At 45.0% G+C, this 18,857-nt stretch overlaps 1 protein-coding gene across 2 annotated transcripts in view; it reads right to left on the bottom strand.

Annotated features, from left to right (window-relative positions):
- Positions 1 to 18,857, bottom strand: part of ttn.2 (titin, tandem duplicate 2) — a 192,346-nt gene that overhangs the window by 152,039 nt on the left and 21,450 nt on the right. For both annotated transcript variants that reach the window (XM_084478397.1, XM_084478396.1), the window contains exons 27-37: positions 18,442 to 18,705; positions 18,094 to 18,354; positions 17,736 to 17,996; positions 17,370 to 17,630; positions 17,137 to 17,281; positions 16,870 to 17,038; positions 16,494 to 16,725; positions 16,054 to 16,338; positions 15,463 to 15,588; positions 15,173 to 15,361; positions 11,995 to 12,045 (exon numbers count right to left, since the gene is read on the bottom strand). In XM_084478397.1, coding sequence (XP_084334523.1) covers positions 11,995 to 12,045; positions 15,173 to 15,361; positions 15,463 to 15,588; positions 16,054 to 16,338; positions 16,494 to 16,725; positions 16,870 to 17,038; positions 17,137 to 17,281; positions 17,370 to 17,630; positions 17,736 to 17,996; positions 18,094 to 18,354; positions 18,442 to 18,705 — 2,244 coding nt within the window. The remainder of the gene's footprint in view (positions 1 to 11,994; positions 12,046 to 15,172; positions 15,362 to 15,462; positions 15,589 to 16,053; positions 16,339 to 16,493; positions 16,726 to 16,869; positions 17,039 to 17,136; positions 17,282 to 17,369; positions 17,631 to 17,735; positions 17,997 to 18,093; positions 18,355 to 18,441; positions 18,706 to 18,857) is intronic.

Genomic DNA, 18,857 nt, shown 5'->3' on the forward strand with positions numbered 1-18,857 from the left:
AGTGTGTTCAGCTTGAAGAGCCTGCCCCTCTGCTTTGAGGGCTTCCTTCATCACTATATCTCTACAGAGATGAGCCATCTCCTGATCAGGCCTCTGCATCGAGAACACGGTCTCTTTGGATAAAGCCTGCTTGGTCTCACTGACTGTGGCCAAGACGGGTCTGGCCTGTTCTTTGCTCGATGAGGATTTGACAGCAGATTCTGCTGAGGCTAGCTGGGTGATGTGGCCCTCAAGCAGCACACGCTTCTCTGCTAACTGGGCAGAGTATAAGATCTTAACACCTTCCTTCACCTGATAGCTCCTCTCTTGCTGGGGCTGGGGGATGTCATGAGATGACTCCCTCAGGAGGAGCAGCTGTGCATCCACCTGTGGCCCACTAACAACATGCTTTGGTTCTGAGGTGGGTATGATCTTAGCTGACACCCTGTCACCCAGAGGCTCTGTACTAACAGTAGAGAGAGTCAGGACCTCCTCAGATAAGGCTGACATCATTTTAGACTTTTTCTCCTCTGCGGCCTGCAACTTGAAAAGCTCTGGACTCAGAATGCGATCACAGTGTTGCTCTGTGAGGTCTTGACTCTCCAAGACAGAGGATGTGAATGCTGCCATGTGAAGCTGTCTGAGAGGGACTGCTGAAATGTGGGATGGGTGGGCAGGAGCCACTGACACCCTCTCCTCCACTTCATGGGACTGCAGAACGGCAGCCTGATGGGTGACCTGTTCTCTCTGGAGAGTGGCAGCAGAAATATTCAGCTCTCTAATGGTGCCCACCTGCTCACTGGGAATGACCTGCCTGTCCTCAGTGCCAATGGTGTAAACCATCTGATCTGAACTAGACCTTTCCTGTCCTGGAAGGCTGACCTGGTACAAGCGTGACTCTGTGGCTTGCTCATTCATGGTTACTTTGTAGCCTCTTTCTTGAATGACTGTGCTCTGTTCCTGCTGAACAGCCTCCCTAAAAACCACCAGTTCAGCACTACATGAAGCCTCTCCAAAATGGTTGGAGGCCTTACAAGTGTAGATGCCGCTGTCCTCCTGTTTGATGCTCTTTATTTGGATGAAGCCAGAGCCATCCGAGTTGTTGACTATGATACAGTTCCTATTTGGTTGGATCTGAAAAGCACCTTTAAACCATTTAACATCTGGAACTGGGTGTCCACGTGCTTCATATTTAAAGGAAACTTCTCCTCCCTCAGGGGATCTTTCAGAGTGAAACTCTACAGTGAATGTGGGAGGTTGACCTTTAACCTTGAACATTTGTTCAACCCATTTCTCTGCCTTACTAACATCACTCTTTTTAACTTCCAGGTATGTGGAGCAGGTGGTTTGGCCAATTATATTTGTGGCAGTACAGGAATACTCTCCTTCATAGTCAGAAGTAAGCTTGGTGATTACCAATGTGTATTCCTCTTTTCCCTCTATCAGTATATAAACAATGGAGCTTTGTATCACCTTTCCATTGTGGAACCATTGAACAGAGGGCTTGGGAAAGCCCGCCACTGTGACGGTAAACCTAGCCGTTTCCCCTTCGGTCACAGCAGCTGGAAACAGCTGGCTAAGGAAAACTGGCTTTTCTTTTTTCTTCTCTAAAGAACTAGAGTAACGTTTGGGCTCTGGCGTGAGTTTGAGTGTCCTAGTTTTTTGTGGGAGCTGTAGAGAAGCGGAGTGGGTTTCTTCTCGCTTGGTCTCCATGGAGATGCTAGAATGTTCTGTTAGGAGATAATGAGGAGGGACCACTTGATCAACAGAGGAACAATTCATTATCAAATGCTTTTACCTGCAATAATTATTTAATTAATTAATAATTATCTTTACTTTGATACGTCTCATACATTATTATTAGAACATTCTTTGTATTTTGATAGACATATTGGAAAGTACTATTACAGCTTAGTATATTGAACAACTAATTGATAAGTGATTGATACATTGTTTCACACTAGAAGTTAGGTATTTTAAACTTATTGAACCAAAATGTTCTGTCTTATGAGATGGCTTCAGAAGATTTACAAGATCTCTTGATTCTTCAGTTGTCATTTCAATGACTCTTAAGTGTAAAGAAAAGGTTAAAAAAAACACATCACACCTTTGCACCAAATCCTTTATTGTATCTTGTATAACTCCAACTCAGACAAACACAACTTCTGTACAGTTACGCCAAGGTTTTAATATTCATCTGAAATATTTAACTGTGTGCTCATGGCTTTGTAGCGTATCATAGTTGTTGTTTGGGTTCATAATATTCAGCCTCTACCAACAGTATCTCTAAAAGTACACATATTTACAAAAATATCATCTTATAATATCATATAATATTGATTTTGAAAATATATATAGGAAATGTAAATGTTCAGTCAGCAAATCCAAATTAAACCAGCAGCTTGTATTAATACTGCATCAGAGACAGACATCAATAGCTTTCACAAAACAAACACTTCAATAAAAATACAACTTTGTACTAACTATTCAATGCTACAAAGTATGTATTTGGTGAATTAGATGTCAGGGTCACTGTGAGCGTTGTCTTGTGACCTCAGTGTTTAGTCTGAGGTCCCAAAACCATTTTTTCAGAAGTTTGTGAATATTGTTGAATACTGTTTATGTATATGAGTGTCTATGTGAATGTTGATGTATATTTTAACACATCCGCTGAGACACTTCCTATACTTAATATACCCATACAATTTATTATTTAAAGGGCAGTTTGTAATATGTTATATGAAATGAAATCTATATGTAGGTATTTTAGATTGTTGTTTCAGTATTATATGGCATAATATATGAAATTACCAGGTAGGATTGCATTTTAGTACAAAAATCTTTTATTTTTGCATGTAGCAAAATCCAATTGATGACATTTTGACTTCAAACTGTACTACAAACTGATTCACTGAACACATAATAATGCATGTTTATAATCCTGTCATTACCCTACTTAAAATGTTATATTTATTATATTCAAAATCGATATCACAGAGTGTCTAAATTAACATTAACTGATAATTGATTTCAAAAGCAAATGTAAACCCTGACCTTTCAATGGCACAACCATACCACACCATACAACCATCTACAAATCTACTGAAAAACAATTGGCTCTGGTGTGCTACAATACACCCTCACTTTGAGCTTCCACAAAATAAAACCTTCCCAACATAACCATCACGATTTAGTGGAGCCTCATCTAGTCCATTACTCATACCCTCAAACAATCCTAGAATACCTTTTACACTTCTGTTTCTTTGTGTTCTACAACACCTTCAGGAGAGCAGTAGTTTCGGTGTGGCCGGCTTGGTTTTGGATTAAACATTTGTACTCCCCAGCATCATTTTGTGTGACATTAGTGATGAGCAGATTGAAATGGCCGGAGCTTTTCTCCTGGATGATGCACCGGCTACCTTGCACCAGGTGTCCATCCTTGTACCACTGAGCAGTAGGGTTTGGCTTGCCATTCACCAAGCACTGCAGGATCACAGGCGTACCGTGCGCTGCTGTCACAGCCGTCAGTGGTATTATACATTTAGGGGCTGTTTCTGTGACCTGAAACTGGAAGCTACACATTTCTGACGACTTCCCTTTGAATTCTACTTTATCATCTTTGGCTGGCTCAGCAAACACATCAAAGTTGATGCTGACATATTTCTCTCCATGTTCGCTCATCTTATGATCAGTGTTGGCCACCAGTCGGACTGCGCGCTGAGACTCGTCAGCTTCATGCTCAAACTCAAACTCCAGCTCAATCTCTGATGCCTGCTCTCCCTCCAGGGACATGTTGCCTACCATTAGGTCAAACTTCTGGGGCTGGACCTTGGCACTTCCTAGGGAGACAGCAGTGAGCTCCCGGCCTCGGGTCTGACCGGACAAGTTTTCGGTGCTCATCACCTTGAGGAAAGCCCTGCACACCGTCTCCCCAACCACATTGATTGCTCTGCAAGTGTAAACACCACTGTCCTGGGTGCTGACCCTACATATCTTCAGGAAATGGGTGTCTCCATCAGAGGAGTGAAGATATTTCTTGTTGTCATGGGGAATTTTCTTGTCTCCTTTGAACCAGGAGATGATAGGCGATGGTCTACCCATGAGAGAACACTCAAACAAGACTGTGGTGGTCTCGGGGGTCTCCATGTCACAGATAGGGTTGATAAACCTTGGGGGCATTTCAGTAACCTCAAACGCTATTTTCAGATCATCATTCTCCTGTGTGACAAAGTCGACAGCACCCTCCTCATACAGACTAGGCAAAACGTCCAGGGAAATGATCATGCTTTTATTATCCGCGGTATACTCGGGAATGGTAATGATTTTCACCTGCCTCTCAAACTCTTTGACCTCGTTCTCATCAAGCTCAACCTCCAACAGGATCTCCTGAGGGGACGTAGAGCGAGAAGAATCATTGTCCTCCATGTCAAACTCCATAATGTGTTGATGAGTCACCGCAGGTGGAGCAGGCATGAACCTCACTTCCTGAGATACGACAACTACTAAAGCTACGCTTCTCGCTTCTCCTACATAGTTCAGGGCTTCACAAATGTACTCCCCCTGGTCTGCTTTGGTGACACTGTTCATTGTCAGTCTGATGTTATCTCCATCTCTGTGCATTCGGACTCTGTCGTCATAAAGCAGCTGGGATTTGTTGTGGAACCATCTCACCTCTGGAGATGGAAGACCAAACACCTCGGCATAAAAAGTGAGACAATCATTTTCAAAAACCCTTTTCTTTGTAAGAGGTTTGAGGAAGGCTGGAGGAATTCCTTGAACCTTCTCCTGGATCGAACCAAGACCAAGAGACCCTTTGCTTTCAGCAAGGAATCGACTTTCCTCCAAACTATATGCAGAAGGTCTAATATCAATGCCCTCATCAACAGGAGACCTCAGGAACTGAGAAGGAGAGAAGAAGAGTTCACTGGAATTAGCCGTCGAGGCTCTCTTCTGCTCTGTAGAAGAGAAGGGGTATTCTGAAGGGGTCATGAACCCCCTGGACATACATGTAGCGGGAGTATGGAAGGACTCTGGAGACATGGGGGTTTGGAAAGACTCTGTGACGGTCTGTGAGATCTCAGTTGAGGCAGGGGTGAAAAACCTCTCAGCAGCATCTGCTATATCATCACTGAACGTGCTGCCTATCTCGATGGACATCTCAGACTCTGGGGAAAGTGGTCGTCCCCAGTCTGTCTGAGGGTGATAGTAGTCATACACAGCATTGAAAGTTACTTCCTCTACCTCCATGATCCCAGCAGAGGCTCCAAGTTCAAGTTCAATTGAAGCAGTGTCAAGATCACTGCTAACCTGTTTAGTTACAGTCTGCTTCTCAGCCTTTTGTTCTGCTACAGAGGCAGCCAGACCAAATGCCATGCTGTCTGCTCTGGACTTCACAGACATTATTTGGGATTCACTGGTAGATCCCTCTTGGAGTCCATCATGACTCTGAAGATCAGCAAGAATGTCAGTGTCAGCAATCCCATCAGGTATTTCCAGGAGAGCTACCTGAGAATCCGGAATACTGAGGAAGACCCCACTATCTATTGAGGGCTCTGGGATTGACATCATTTCTTTGCTTATTGTAAACCCCTTACTCAAAGTATCCACATCAAGACCTGCCCCCAAATACCCATATGCTTCCTCCTCTATGAGAGCTGAGACCTCCTGAATCTGATATTTAGAGTCACTGCCACCAGGAGGTGATGTGTTATCAATGCCTCCCTTCTGTGTTGTGACCTCAATGACTTGAGCAGCCACTTTAGAGGTGGACTTTTCCTCCTCTATGAGAGCTGATACCTCCTGACTCTGATATTTAGAGTCACTGCCACCAGGAGGTGATGTGGTATCAATGAATCCCTTCTGTGTTGTGACCTCAGCGACTGGGGCACCCACTTTAGATGAGCTCTTGGCCACTGTTTTATCAGATTGGAAAGGTATAAAGCTACTTGTTCTTTCAAATGCTTGAATTGCTGTCTCTCTCTCCATTTCCACTGCCTCATCAGCCTCAGTGTATTCAGCCACCTTACCTGGCAGGAAAGGCTCAGGTCTGACCACATCTGCTTTGTTCTGCACATCCTGGACAAATGTATGCGACTCCAGGTGGGCGTCAAGCACAGAAGACCCTTCTATAGTCCTGATTTCACCATCCGTCTCCAACACGAAGATTGGCTTCAACGTCTCAAGCCTGCCAGGCTGGTTAGAACCTGTTCCAGCAGGTATACAGGCTTTTGATCCAGGTTTAGTTTGGACTGTTTCGGGTGGTATAAATGTCATTGATGTCGGAACAGATTCAGGATCCACAAATACATAAGAGAAAGCGTCTTCTACATTATGTTTAGGTATGAGTGGACTTCCTTCCCTAATCGCTCTAGCATGTGCTTCTTTCGTCAGCACAGGAATTAATTCCTGAGGAAAGAGACCTTCCATTCTTTGTTCCTCACTAAAGTATCTGTCAGGTGAATCACACTCAAAAGCTTGCTTTATCTGAGAAACGTTGATAACAGCAGCAGAAGAGTGAAGACCACAGCCAGATATAGATGGCAGTGGCTCTCTGGAAGACCCAGGCTTGGTTGGTTGGGAACTGCTGAGCTTCTTCTCAGATGAAGCAACACAAGTCTTTTGACTGGCTGGATCTCCAGTTACCTTACTCTCTAATACGACAGGCTCTCCATTTGAACCAAGGACGCTCTTGAGCTCAGTGACCACCTCTGGAACCTCCCTGGCGACATCAAAGGAGAACGTAAATTTGTGTTTAACAGCCTGGGAGGCCCCCTCTTTTATCTGGGGGGTGGCATCTTTGGTGACTTCCATGGAAGCTGCCTTCTCTTCACTGCCCACGTCAATCATGTCAGGGAGTGGTGTGGCAGAGGTGATTCTGATCTCCACTGGAGAGCAGGTGCAGGAGTTATCAGAGTGCTGTGGTCTGGGGTCTCCTGCCTGGGGCACATGGAGGGTCGCTGCTCCTGTACTCATATAGGCTTGCAGCTCCTCCTCTATGGAGTGCTGCTGGTGTTTCTCTGTGGTTTCCTCGGACACCAGCACCCGAGTGGCTGCTGAGGTTCTCAGAAGCTTCTCATCTGAGATCTCCAGGCTTGCGCAGCAGGTGGACTGGCCATGACTGTTGGTTATGATGCAGTCAAAGGTGCCCTCGTGTTCTGTGGTTGGGTAATAGACAGTCAGTTTTGAATGACAGGATTTTATCATGATGTCATAATCTGGGTTGTGAGTTAAGGGATGACCGTCTTTAAACCATGTGACTGATGGCTCTGGGTCTCCCTGGAACTGACAGGTAAATTCTGACATTTCACCAATTTTTACTTTCATGGTTGTAATTTCTTTGACAAATACCGGAGGTGAGCCTTTCATTTCCTTATTTTCCTTTTCTTTATTTTCCTGCTTGGACTTGGTTTTAAAATCACTCATCTTTCCACTTGCTGTGCCAGTCTCGAGGCTCTTATCCCTCCATGCAGAGGTCTCTTTGGACCCAATATTCTCATTCATAACTTCTCCAACATCCACATGGTCATGTTGTGATCTTAAGCCCTCTGCTTGTTCTACCTGGCCTTCCTCCACAGTGAATGTGTACTCCCTGCTTCTCCTTTTCTTAATTTCCATCGCAAGCCCTTCCTGTGTACTACAGCTTGGAGCTTGTCGCCTCACAGGAGAGGACTTCCTTAACATGTTAGTGGGAGCCTGAGCAGAACCTGGTTCAGATCCATGGACTGGGGGTCCAGGGAGCTGGGTGGGAGTGCAGCTTGGGACTGAGGAACCCTTTTGGCTTCTATCCTGAGATGGTGGGGCTGAGCACGGGGGGTCTTGAATTGGAACATCACAACTGTAATGTAGGCTATGATCAGCAGGAGACTTGGAAGCTCCCCCCTGAGGACTGGAGGTAGAGGCAGCTGCTGCAACTGGGGTAAAAGTGCTTACTTTTATGTCAGGTAAGGATTCATATACATATTTAGATGTATGACCATAAGCTAGCAGGTGAGCATGTGATGGTTCTTTAGTAGGAGCTTGATCCTGGAACTGTTGACAGCTTCCATCTCTATACGGAGCAGGAGGTTCAAACTCATAGAGTTCCTCAGACATGAGTGCATGATGCTGTTCTGTCTCAGCTTTAGAAGGATCATATCCTGAAACAGTGGAATCATGTGGCTTTGAGGGACTTTGTTTATAGTGTTGTTCACCCATAGACCATTCAGACTCAAGTTCCACAACTTCCTCCTGGTCAAGGACATCCTTTTGCCACTTGAGAAGTCGCTGTGCCAGGGCCTCCTCCTCACTGACAAAGTACTCACTGTCTCTCTGAAGTCTGGTCTCTCGTCCCTCTGTGGCCAGTGCCTCAATCATTTGCTCATCTTGTTTCATCAGTTGCCCAGTAGGATCAGCCTCACCCAGGATTGATTTCTCCATAGTTCTAATCTCTGTAGAAGTCTGTCCGGACTGTAGTGCTGCAGGCTGGCTGGTTGTCTGTACATAAGAAGACTGGTGAACTGTGTCATATGCAGGGTAGGCCTCCACCCAGTCTGGTGGGAGCTCCACGGTCTGCTCCTGCTCAATCTGCACCCCTTGCTGCCATTTCATGATCCTATCATTCAAGGCTTCCTGTTCACTGGAGTACTCACTCTCTGTTTTCAGCTCAGAGATGTTCTCTCTTGACAGCTGTAGCTCACGATCCTCGCTGCTCTTTTCAAACAACATTATTTCGCCTCTAGATTTCATTGTTGGGGATTTCTGTTTCAATAAAGCACATTCTGGTTCATCTGGTTGTCTTTTCATCCTGGGTGATTTAGGCTTCAAAGACACACTTTCATGGCTTACCAGATACTGTTTCGTTTTGGGGGATTTATGAGGGACAGGGAGTGGAGTATCAGCCTCTATAGCTGGTCTTGGTTCAAATGTCATCTCCATGCTATGCTCCTCGGGCTCCAAGTATTGTTTTTCTGCGACCAAGGCAAGGTCATGTTCAGGTTCAAAAGGTTCCTCTTGAGACATCCGCATCCCTTGCTGCCTTTTCCTGATGCGCAGAGCAAGGAGTTTCTCCTCACACTCCATCCTGTCGGCCTCAAGGCTCTTCTCGTACTTAGCCTTCAGAGACTCCTCCTCATATTCCTCTTCTCCGTCTCCTAGGGTTACCCTGTCACCAAGGAATCTCTCGGTTGATTTACTTATCTTAGCTGTGGGTGATTTCTGTTTCAATAAAGTACATTCTGCCTCCTCTGCTTGTCTTTTCATCTTGGGTGATTTAGGCTTCAACAAAGGCATCGTTTCATGGCTTCCCAGGTACTGTTTCGTTATGGGGTATTTCTGAGTGACAGGGAGGGGAGTATCAGCCTCTACAGCTGGTTTTGGTTCAAACGTCATCTCCATGCTGTGCTCCAAGTATTGCTCCTTTGCGGCCAAGGGGAGGTTATGTTCAGGTTCAAAAGGTTCCTCTTGAGACATTCGCATCCCATGCTGCCATTTCCTGATGCGCAGAGCAAGGAGTTTCTCCTCACACTCCATCCTGTCGGCCTCAAGGCTCTTCTCGTACTTTGCCTTCAGAGACTCCTCCTCATATTCCTCTTCTCCATCTCCTAGGGTTACCCAGTCACCAAGTAATATCTCAGTTGATTTACTTATCTTAGCTCTGGGTGGTTCTGTTCTTAATGAAGACACTGTACCAACTGTTTCAGAGCATGGCACTTTAGATCCACCTACATCAATCTTTTTCTCATCAAGTTCACTTTTTAATCCACACTCCGCCTGAGAATCAACTAAAGTATCATCTTTTTCATCCTCACTTCTCTCAGTTAATGTGCTGGTGATGTTCTTCTCACTTGTCACGGTCATGTCACCTGTTAGCATCTGGATGGCCCGAGTTCTGGACTGGGGTTCAAATGAGTGCCTAACACAATGCTGGGAAGCCTCCTTTCTCTGAGAAACCAAACCTAAACTCCTGCCCTGAAACTCCCTGCGACCTGCCTCAGACGACCGATCTGGCAAGGAAGAGGGAGCCTTGACCCTGAGCCTGTCCACATAGTCTGCATAGCTAGATTCACTCGCTACAGACTCTGCATCAAACTCTGAGGAGGACATGGTCGACACAGACATCCTCTTCTTTAATTTAACAGCCTTTTGGAGTGAGGACAGTTTGGTTCTCACCTCGTGAAGGCTTTCGGTATCGCTGAACCTTTCACTGTATCGGTCACTGCATCGGTCACTAAACTTATCACTGAACCTTGCCCCTGTGCGCCTGTCGCAGTAGATATCACTGAACCGGTCGTTAAAACGCTCAGGGCTTTCAAACATGGCGGGCGGGGACCGAGCACGCTCAGAACCAGTCTCCAGACGCTGTGACTCTTTAGCTGAAGGTTCAGCTTTGGATGGAGAAGGCGACCTGAAGTAGACCGTACGCACCAGACTCTTTGATCTGGACCTTCCCCGCTGGTCTTTGGATGTCTTATCAAATGGTGAGCCAACACACCTGAGGTCCACCCTGAACTTCCTCTCTTTTCTCTGCTCTGCCACATTATCAGCTCTCTCACTGGATCTGGCAGAACGCCTCGCTAAGCTCAGATAGTTAGCAGACTGCTCTTTCCCAAGAGACACTAGCAGTGATGCTGTGGACTCTGCTGACCCCTCTGAATTTATGGCCATGACCTTGTAGCTGCCAGCATCCTTCTCTTTGATGCTCTCAATAACTAGACGTGTGGTGTGCATGTGCATTTTACTCTCTGTACGAATCTTACGTCTGTGCTCTTTGTGAATAGGTTTGTTATTATGGAACCAGAGGATAGTAGGAGGAGGACCAGCAACAAGTTCACATTGTAACTCTACTGGGTCCCGCTCTATAACCGACTGCAACTTTAGCTTTTTAGTGAACAAGGGTTTGATGTTCTCTGAGTCGACGGCTGATACCAGCCCTTGATCCAGGACGTCTAATGTGTCACAGAATGCTCCTTTGGGCTCCTTGTTTGTGCTGAGGTTAACACTGCTTTCTTCCTCTCTCCCTTCATCAGAAGGTTGTTCTGAAAGAAAGACACAAATAGCTGTCAATACAGTACAACCTGAAGCATAAACAGGAAAAGATTTGAATAGAATCATTAATGAAAATATTAAATGCATGCTGCAAGTCACAAAGCCATAAGAAATAACAGTTTCACTCACCATATTTGTTCGAATAAACGCAAGATTCTTTTTAAAAGAAACCTGCAGGAGGTTTTGATCCTTCTTCTGTGGAAATTTCTTCAAAACATAAATTACTTATAAAAGGCATAGATGTTTCCGAGTTAAACTGACGGGCTTGTTTGCGGTAGAATATTCCTTACCTGACTTGCAGACAGGAGAATAAACGCCCTTTCTATTCCTCTGACTCTGATGAAATGTATGAGAGGCTCTCTAATAAACTTGCTCAATCAAGCAGTAGAATTGTTTGAGAAGGCGTTTATTCGAACTAATATAGTTTACTTGTGTTATTTAAAGGCAAACCAAAGGAATCACATCCCACTATCTGCAAGCCAGGCTAGGAGATATTTGGCAGGAGAGTCATCGCTTCCAGATAATTAAAAGGACAATTCAAAGATGTGGTTATTTATCCATATCTTTTAAATACACATTCAAGTCTGGAATCTTACAAGAGATATATCCTGCACCTGAAAAAAGACACATGAACCTTCATGCCAAAAGAGGCTCACAGGATGCAACCTCACAGGTCAAAGACGTACATTAAGCACGCTTATCAGGAATAAAACATGGGAACAGAAGATAGAGAAGGACAACAGGGAGGACATTTATATTGAAGAACAATGCAAGAGTCCATGCATTGTGAAATGAAAATAAAGTCAAAGGAATAGTTCAACGTCATAACATATTGACACACTTTAAAAAAGGCGTTGGGTCAAACCATAATAAGGTTTTATAAACCTCTTTTGAAGTAAACGATTAGATTGTATATTGTTGAACTGTCCCTCTTCTACTGTGCTGTGATGAAAACATTGGTGTCATTATGAAACAAATGTCAATGGGTCTTACCTTTGATTTCATATTCAGTCTTTGTTTCTATCTGCTCTTTAACTTGAGGCACTGTTGAAGAGAGGAGATGTGCTATTAGTTCAGAGCCTGGACCCATTGACACAGCACCCAATCTTGGCAGAGCCTTCAAGGTCATTAAAGGGATAGTTCAGGATTTTGGACATCGGGTCTCATTTCCAAGTGAGCCAGTGTGTCATTTATCATTGGAGACCGTTGAATACTTTTCATTCAGTCCTTCTAGTTGCAGAAATCGCTGGTGCTAGGCTAGCGCAACTCCAGGGGAATTGCTAGCCTGCCAATAAAAACAGTTTTACCCACTCCCGAGGCAAACCAATTATAATGCCCGACTATCGATGTAAATGTCTGTGTTAATAGTGTTAGAAATAAACTTCCCCTTGCATCGCATTGCATTTAGTTTATAATCCCTGTAGTTGGAAGCAAGCTACGGCAGTGGCGGACTGATATTACCTGGAGTGCGCTTCTCTATTTACCTTCTGCTGTAGTGAATTGGTTGCTACACCGGAGCAAAGTGAAATTCCGCCGCTGCTATTCTATCAACACAGACATTTACATCGATAGTCGGGCATTATAATTGGTTTGCATCGGGTGTACTTTGGAGTGGGTAAAACTGTTTTTATTGGCAGGCTAGCAGTTCTCCTCGACTTGCACTAGCCTAGCACCAGCGATTTCTGCAACTTGAAGGACTGAATGACTGAATGATGTCTCCAATGATAAATAACACTGGCTCACTTGGAAATGAGACCTGATGCCCTAGTTAGACGGTCTAAAACGCAGACGTCAAGGCGCAAAGTCAAAGTACTTTGTGGGCGGCTCTACGGCGCTGTTGCTATTATGACGGCAAGATAAATTAACTTTGAGCCCGGCGCAAATCTAAAATGGGTTGGGCTGAAACCTGTAGGTGTGTTTTGGGCGTAACGTGCAATAAACCCATGAGAGTTCCACCTGCCATCCCCTTTAAGACCCAGCGCATTTGACTTGGCGAGTTGATATTTTGACAGTGCGTTTGCAGTCTCCGCTGAGACAGATGCATGACCACATGAATTTCAAACTTCAAATGGCTCAGTTTATGGCCAAATAATAGGCATAATTCACACATGGAATAGCGTTTTCTTCTCCAACTTCAGAAACACTGATTCGTCATGTAAATTGCGGCAAAGACAACTTAAAACATATAGGCCTATGATATGCGGACGCGGTCCTCGATGGCCGCAACTGTGGGTCTATTTAATGATATGCGGCAATACATTAACAAACATCATTTGTTACCAGTATTGTATACATTATCGTTATTGACTTGTGTTCATAATATGCAGGTCCCCCCGTTAATATACATTGCCATGGACTGTATTATGTGTTGCGTGTTTAGTTTGCGTGTGTTTAAACAGATGGGTGCGCACACACATGCGCACCAAGCATCACCCGCATTCATTCATTCTTTTAACACTTACTCGCGGTAAAACTATGTTTTCTCACAATCAAATATTCATCAATCCTAAAAGTAATGGGCTTGTACACGATGTCTGTGTCAAGAACATATGTGTTTGCAGTACGGTGTTTGCAGATGCATTGATTTAAAAGTATAACTTACCGCTGTATCTTTCCCAAATCATTTAACCAACCATTTACCCTAAAATTTGTTTTGGAAGCCTGGAATATACTTTGCTCGAATGTATTATTGTTATTATTATTTTAACGCATACCATAGCCTACCTATACTTCATTCCTTTTCATTCATGCAGCCCTATTAAAAAAAATGTTTCCACAATCCACATGCAGTTTCACACGTATGAATAATCTTTGACATCATAATATTTAAATCAGGTTAATAGTTTGTGCTGTGTATAGCCTACGTGTGTGTAAGCGTAGGCTATGTTGTAGTTCCGACCTGCCATGGCACATCAAAATAGCAACAACAACTGCGCTATCCGCTATAGACCAGGTATTTTTCGGTCAGTGGCATAATTGCATTGGCGCATTTTTTAGATCACTAAAATAGCACCAAGTATCATTTGCGCCGGAACACGCCCCTGCTTTTCGCCGACACGCCTCTCCAGGCGTCAAGTCAAGTGTAGTGGCGCCTGGTTGCTGCGGGGGAAAATCAGCTTTGCGCCGGGTGCAAACTAGCAACGACACATGCGTCGGTGTAGAAAGTCAATTGCGCCGGGCACAAGATATCTAAAATCCTGAACTATCCCTTTAAGGCAATATGAACAAAACAGTTATGTTTACATTGTAACATTATATGGCGAAATGACAAAAAATGACAGTGAGTAGTAAATTCACCATGTTTGAAGTAGTTGATATTAATTATGCCTAGAGAGTGATGGTATCTTTGGGAAAAGGATAACAGAGACTGGAAAGTGAATTTCATGCAGAAATCCAGAAGGTGTCTCTTATAAAAGAAGGTGAGATGTTTCTTGAGGGGGGAGATCTCAGAGAGGAGGGATTTATCTGTATGGTTAGTTAAGAGAAGAGAAGAGGGGGGATGGAGGGATGTGTGATTGATCTTCTGGGGCTGCATCATGCAGGAGGTGGCAGAGCACTGCTGGGAGAAGTAACTTCAGGCTCTTAAATGGAAAGGTGAGGCAACAGATTAATCTGAAGGGAGGGAAACCATTCACAGTGGGACCAAGTTACCTTCTTCTTTAGCTATGGTGAGAGTAGCAGAGCACACCACCTCCCCAGCGCTATTGCTTGCTCTGCAGCTATACTGCCCAGCATGCTCAGGGAAAGCATCAACTAGAATCAGTGTGGCAGTGTTTGTCACATCATCAAAATGAAAGACAACATCCTTTGTGGGTTGAATGGGCTGCTGATTGTGAAACCAGCTGATGTGTGGCTTTGGGGTGCCGGACACACAAGCATGGAACCTGGCCACTTCCCCATGGGACACAGCACTGCTTGCTATTGGCTGGATAAAGGTGGGCTTCTGCCCAATTGAATGTTTCTTTAGACTGGTGAGGCAGGTGGAGACATGCAGCTCCGGCTCACAAAGGGCTTGCCCTGAAAGGAAGCATGTTCACTTTATACAAAGATTTCAAACCATGAAGGAATTCCTCTGCAAAAAACAGTTGGATGATGGGACGGGCAGACCAGATACAGATCAAACAGTGATTATCAGTGAGGATAATCAGCAGTAAGGGTTCTCATGACTCACCGTCCAGCTTGAGGCTTGCAGAGCAGGACACGGTTCCTGCACTGTTCTTGACCACACAGGTGTACTGTCCTTCATCCTCAGAGTAGACCCTGGAGATCTCCAGTTGGCAGTTGTCATCGAACTGGGACATTCTGAAGAAGTCTGACTGTTTGATCTCCTTGTCACCATGGTACCAGCTGATCTTCACATCTGGCCAGAAATAGAGCGACTCAGCACCAAACATCTAACTTGTACATCACATAAATAGTATTGCTGAAAGTTAGAATGCTAGATGTTGTTTTTCCGCCTACCTTCTCCGCGCACTCGGCATTGGAAGCGTGCCGCCGCCCCCTCAGGTGTGGAGGTGTCAGCGACGGGCAACAGAACCACAGGAGGAGCGACAAGCGCAGACGAGTCTGGAGACACCACCTCAGACACTGGAGATATAACACATCATCACCACCTTCAAATCCTCCATAGATCCATCATAACCACCCCCACATCACCACCTCATCACCATTTCCACCTCCTCCACAGATTCATCATCACCACCTCCACATCCTCTCCATGACCAACTACACATCCTCTCCATGACCACCTCCACATCCTCTCCATGACCACCTCCACATCCTCTCCATGACCAACTCCACATCATCTCCTTGACCCCCTCATCTCCATCTCCACCTCCTCCCCATAACCACCTTTACATCATCCACATCAAAACCCCCACATCCCTACCATTTCAACCTCCACATCAGAACCATCACACGCTCCACATTATCACCCTTACAACCCCCACATCCTCACCATCCCAACGTACACATTATCACATCACCACCACAACCTCCACATCACCTCCTCCATGGCATTTACTTGAATGACTCATGCAGAGGTGCAATTACCTTCTACGTTGAGTGGTGCAGTGCTTGTGGCTGCTCCGTAGTCGTTCTTGGCTTCACAGTTGTACACAGCTGCATCCTCTGGGAACACCTCGATCAGCAGCAGAGTGTGGTCGTTTCCTTCACGAAGGAATTTGCACTTGAAGCCAGAAGACAAAGCCTGGGAGTTCTTGTACCAGGAGACCTGTGGCTGGGGAACACCAGTCACTGTGACCGTGAAGCGAGCTGGTTTACCAGCTTCCACCGACTGGGGCTCCATGTGCTTGACGATCTGAGGCGGCTCTGGGACTAGAGAGGGAGAGAAATGAGACTCAGGTCCAAACTTTGTTTGTTTAAATTCTTATTTAGGTGTCATTATATAGTCTAATATATTTTGGTATCTTTATTGAATTCCCTGCATTTTTGGTCAAATGTAAAAGAAATGTAGATAATATTAGACTTACTGTTGACACAGAGGTTCATGGTGCTCCTGTTTTTGCCAGCGATGAAGGTATATTCGCCAGCATCACTTCTGTAGGTCTCAGAGATGGTGAGACGGTGGATCTTCCTGATGGTCACGTAGTTAAACCTCTCCTCAACTGAGAACTGGATCTCAACTCCATTCTTCAGCCAGCGGCCCTCCAGATCCTCCTCATTCACCTCAAACTCAAAGGTGGCTCTTTGTTTCTCCAAAACCTTGAAAGGAAAAGACAAGTTTTGGACTATTAAGGTTGCAGTAGGGATGTGGTAGATGCTACATTCACACATCATCATTGTTTGTCTTGGTCGAGATGGGACCAAGGTGTATGTATTTCTGCTGGCACTTGTTGTGTGCCTCACCGTGATGGTCTTGTCAGCTGGTTCGGTGATTCTGACGTCTCTTCCCTCCACGATGAGGTGAGCCTTGGACACACTGGATCCGGCCACCACTGAATACTGTCCGGCATCGGACATACGCACCGTCTGAATCATGAGGCGATGGACAAACTTCTCAGCCTGAACAACGTATCTGTACAATGGAAAGAGAAGAGATTACACCATATATTTAAACTGCATACAAATTTACGAGAAAAGTGGATATTGAACCAAACAAAGGCAACAAAATACCTTTCTTCTGACAAGTCCAGTTCTTGTCCATCTTTCATCCATATTGGCTGGATGTTGGGCTCTGAAACTTCACATTCAAAAGTAGCCCTCTTCTTCTCTGTGATCTTTAGGTCTTTTATTTTCTTTGTGAACTCAATCAATCGAGCTGGAGGAGAAATAATCACATCGATAAAACCACTGAAAAAAAAAAAACATTCAAGAAGGAACAGTGATCTTAGAGTAGCGTCAAATACCTTCGACGAAAAGATTTGCTGCCGTGGCTGATGATCCGGCTGTGAACTTGTACTCTCCCCCGTCTCCAAAGTGGACGTTTCGGATGCTGAGGGTGTGAGTCAGCTGTTTGCTGCGAACCTGGCATCTGTCCGACGACTTGATCTCCACTCCGTTTTTCAGCCACTTATAGGTGATGCCCTCGTAGTTGACATTTACCTCAAAAGTGATGGTATCTCTCTCTTTGGCGTTAAGGTCTTTCAGCATGGATGTGATCAGAATAGCTGAGGAAACAACAGATTATCAGTGTACTGTAGCTAATCTGAATCCATACAAAAGCTAGTATCACGTCATGATATATTCCATGTCATTGATTGTATTCAACTTACGGCTGATAGTAACAGTAGCAGAGACTCTGTCGTTTCCACAGACAAAGCTGTACTCTGCAGAGTCCTCAGTGCTCGTGTTCATGATCTTGAGCTGGTGAAGTTTGCCTTGGACCACAATTCTGAACTTCTCACTCATCTCTATCTCGACACCATTCTTCAGCCAAGTAGAGGGGACATTGAAATGAGAAACTTCACACTCCAAAGTGGCTACATGGGTCTCTGGTACCTCCAAATTCTTCAAGGGCTTGGTCACGCACAGAGCTGAAGTTCAAAAGAGAATGCATTCAAAAGTTGAATTCACAAATAATAAAAACATCTACATCCTTCTGCTCAACAGTTTGGAGAGCAGCCTTCTTACCCTCTACATTGAGGTTGGCGCTACAGTGCAGGTGTCCCACCACGGCAGTGTACTCTCCCGTGTTACTAGAGTTCAAGTTCTGGATGATGAGCTTGTGGGCCTTCCTCTCCATCAAGATCTTACATTGGTTGCTCGGAAGGATCTCCACATTGTTGAACATCCACTTCACAGGGATATCGTCATGTGACAGACTCATCTCAAAGGAAGCAGTAGAATCCAGCAGCGATGTCACATCCTTTATCTTCTTCACAATCTTGATAGCTTTGAGACAAATCAAAACATGTCAACATCTGATCAGGGCTTTGGAGCATCACAATAGTCACAAGGCTGATATACAAGGTGACTTACTTTCCACGTTGAGCCTGGAGCTGGCAGACAGCTTGCCCAGTTTGAAGGAATAAACAGACTCGTCCTGGGTGTTGCAGTTCTTCACCTTCAGTGTGTGGACCATGCCCTCACAGGTGACCTCGTATTTGTTACTGGTCTGCAGCTCCACGCCGTTCTTGATCCATTGGGCTCCCTTCACCTCAGTGTGGGTCAGCTCCAGGGAGAACACTGCCTCCTGGGTCTCCGTCACGGTCTGGTTCTTCAGGGTCTTCTTGATCTTCACCGCTGCAATCAATGAAAGGAGACCACTTTGATTCTAGTCATTACAGCTGCCAACCAGAGACTCAAATCGCTTCTCTCTAAATAATTCTGAATCTACAAAATGTCTCCATTTACTCAAAGCTCTAGTGAGTAGGATTTAGTGGCATCTAGCAGAA

The sequence above is a fragment of the Micromesistius poutassou genome (assembly GCF_964030765.1).
Source record: "Micromesistius poutassou genome assembly, chromosome: 14".
Lineage (NCBI taxonomy): Eukaryota > Metazoa > Chordata > Actinopteri > Gadiformes > Gadidae > Micromesistius > Micromesistius poutassou.